The 3,447-nt window shown below is 51.0% G+C and overlaps 1 protein-coding gene across 1 annotated transcript; it reads left to right on the top strand.

Annotated features, from left to right (window-relative positions):
- The first annotated feature begins 2,202 nt into the window (after positions 1–2,202).
- On the top strand, positions 2,203–3,447 carry LOC124671424 (E3 ubiquitin-protein ligase PUB22-like). The gene has a single exon (XM_047207796.1). It carries the CDS (start codon positions 2,203–2,205, stop codon positions 3,445–3,447), a length of 1,245 nt encoding a protein of 414 aa, XP_047063752.1.

Genomic DNA, 3,447 nt, shown 5'->3' with positions numbered 1-3,447 from the left:
AAGTAGGATCCCGGTTCAAATCCGGGTGTTGTACCTACACTTCAAGGGAAGGTGAGCTATTGTTTCTTCGACTTAGTTAGAAAGATGGAAATTCCCACAATTCGGTTATCCCGCGGAAGTCGGTCCACCTTCCATATGCTATTTTGCATGACCAACCAACCAAAAAATGCATTTAGGGGGTGCCCAAGATCTCTAAATAATCTTGTTCATTGAAACTGGTATGATGCCCCCAAATTGCATTTTATAGGCCGAAGAGCTTTGGCGTACTATCTTTTGGCCAAAGACCAGCAAGCCATGGTGAAGTCCAAAATCTCGTCTTTTCTCCATTTGCCACTGTCGCCGTGGTTGCCGCCGCAAAGAGCTTATGGTCATGGTTATTGCAAAGGTTCCCAAGCAGAATCCACACATTAATGTTGTCGACCCAATCAACCCAAAGCCATCTCAATCTAATTCTCAAGATTCAAAATCCCAAGATATTTTTCTTTGTTGGCCGGCAAACCGCCTCCCAATTAGCTTTACATTTTCCTCCGATAACTATATTGCAACCCGCCCATGGGTACGCGAGAGCGATGATTTTGACAAACCGCATGCAATTCTTGGAGCGGTAAGCCATTCTAAAGACCTAAACCAGATACCTAATGAACAATGGTGACAAGCTGATGACAAGCTACGTGCTAATTAATTGCACAACCGACAGATTCCCTGTGTGATGAAATAGATTTTCATGACTGATGTACGAGACTATGAGTGTAGTGAACGTCAGTCAGCCAGTGGTTTGGTTGAGACTGTACTTAATGCCCGTCTTGTTTTTGTTTCAAGAGTGGGCAAGCAGTGCATGACAGGGAAAGATGCCGTAACGATATCAGAGCTCCACCTAAACCACAAAAAAACGGTAGTAGCAGAAATCATGAAATTGAATCGTAGTATCCTGGCATCAACCTTCATCATGCATGGGGAATTATTTGGGTGGAATTTAGCAGCAACGTGGATAGTGTTTCACCCTGGGTAGCTACTGGACCACTAATTTATCAGTTATCTTATGCATTAAGATATTTGAATACTTCTCCCTGCAGGAATAAATGCAATTTGAAAATTTCAAGAAATGACATATTTTATATGGTATGGACCGGTTGCCATTAGAGAATTTCCAAGGAAGAGTTGAGAATCCGGCTGGAAATGGGAATAAGAAAATGTAGCCCAGTCGTAGTCAAAGGAAACGCTCAACCGCTCTCGACTAAACTGAACAAAAACTAAACCATGAAGTGAACAAACAGAAGAAGAAAAGGATTAATTAACAATAAAAGATCCGACGTCGTCGTCGGCCACCTCCTCCCCCAGCTGAATTGAACAACTCCATTGTGCAAGTTTGACGCTAGAAAAATCAAGCCTCTTCTCTGTCTTCCATTTTTTTAAAATATATCAAGAACAAGTAAACCTCTTATGTATGTGGCAACATGGTAAGCAGCAGCATCAATCACAATTCACACCAAGTCAGTCGTTGGTTACTGCTCGTTAAATTCGTGGGCGAAAATCGAATCCACCTCGCTCTAACCGACGGGTTGCTTTGCTTCGGTCGACGCCCATCGAATCCATGTATGTGACTGAAAGTCTCGTCAAACTGTCCAGGTGATCGCTCTAGTTGAGAGAGAGAAAGACAGTCTCTGGTTACAGATCATGGCAGCACCCATATCGTCGCGGCACATTTTTTTTATTTCTTCATATTTGCCAACCTTGCACTCAATATATGTAAGCATCGCCTACCATTCTGGCCCTTTGACTATTGACTATAGAGAGTATTATACACAATATACAGATCCGCAGAAATCAAAACAGATAATGTACTAATACTGCGAGCTGTAAATCCTATCTTGTTCTTTTAGATGGTTTTGTAAGGGAAGACTTCTTCAGTTTTGTAAATAGAAAATTCCACGTTGTACATGATCTCAGTGTCTACCTTCTTCTTGCCCTGCCATATTTCAATAATCATTTTCACTTGGTATTCGCACACAACCACCTTTTAAATTCGAGCAAGCGATTCTATGGGTTAGAATGACTTCTGCATTACGCATGCACAAGTTGCAGGTACATAACCAGCATCCCTGTTTGTTCCCAGACAAACTACATATTACATTGTTCTCTGTCCAACCTGAAAACTTAAGAAGTTCAGATAGTTTGGTGCCGATCGACGATCATTTCTAGGCGATGGCCACAGAGTCTCCCCAGCTGTTCCTATGCCCTATCTCCATGGAGCTAATGGAGGACCCCGTCACGGTGTCTACCGGCGTCACCTACGAGCGCCGCAGCATCGAGCGGTGGTTCTTCAAGTACGGCAAGACGACGTGCCCTGCCACTATGCAGCGCCTGGCTTCCTTCGACCTCACGCCCAACCACACCCTCAAGCGCGTCATCTCCACCTGGCGCGACCGCGCCTCCTCGCCCTCCAGCCCCACCGACGCGCTGGCGCCCATGGCGCGGGAGCGGCTGCCGTCGGTGCTCGCCGGCATTGAGGCCACGCCGTTCAAGGTGACCGCCCTGAAGAGCCTGAGATCCTGCATGACCGTGGACGAGGTGGCGCAGGACGACTTCGTTGCCCGCGACGGCATCCAGGTGCTCGGCCGCGTCATGGCGCAGGCGCTGGCGGAGAGCAGTGCCGGCGGGGACTTCTCGGCGTTCCGGACGTGCGAGGAGGCAGCCGCTGTTTTAGACACGCTCCCGCTCTCAGAAAATGCGTCAGTAGACCTGGTGCTCAAACCGGAGTGCATGAGGCCCATGGTGGCGCTGGTCCAGCGCGGCAGCGCCGAAGCGAGGTTGCACGCCATGTCCATCCTCGACAAGGTCTCCAAGGCCAGTGGCGGCCGCAACTGGGCCGCAGTCGTGGACGTAGACGACATGGTGAAGTCCCTCCTGGACCTTCTCTCCGACGGGGCCTCCTCAAAGCTCAGCTCGCGCGCGCTCGACGTGCTGCTCGACGTCACAGCGCGCTCGCCCTCCAGTGGGCGTGCTCGCCGCGGCAAGGACGTGGTGGAGGTGGGAGCCGTGCGCGTGCTCGTGGAGCTTCTCCCGGACGCCGACCGCCACGTCACCGAGAGGACGCTCCTCCTCCTGAAGCGGCTGTGCAAGTGCCCCGAGGGCCGGCTCGCGTTCGCGGAGCACGGGCTCGCCGTGGCGGCCGTGTCGCGGACGGTTCTGCGCGTGTCCGGGCTGGCCACGAGGCTGGCGGTCAACGTGCTGTGGTTGGTGTCGTGCGCGGCGAGACCCTCGGAGAAGGTGCTGGATGACCTGGTGACGAGCGGTGGCGTGTCGAAACTACTCGCGCTGCTGCAGGTGGAGAGCTCGGCGTCGACCAAGGAGAAGGCGGGGAGGATGCTGAGGGTGCACGGCGCGTTCTGGAGGCAGTACCCTTGCTTCCCCGCGGACCTCAAGGATTACCTCAAGTTTCTCAATTGA

The sequence above is a fragment of the Lolium rigidum genome, chromosome 7 (genome assembly GCF_022539505.1).
Source record: "Lolium rigidum isolate FL_2022 chromosome 7, APGP_CSIRO_Lrig_0.1, whole genome shotgun sequence".
Lineage (NCBI taxonomy): Eukaryota > Viridiplantae > Streptophyta > Magnoliopsida > Poales > Poaceae > Lolium > Lolium rigidum.
This window is presented reverse-complemented; position numbering and strand designations above follow the sequence as displayed.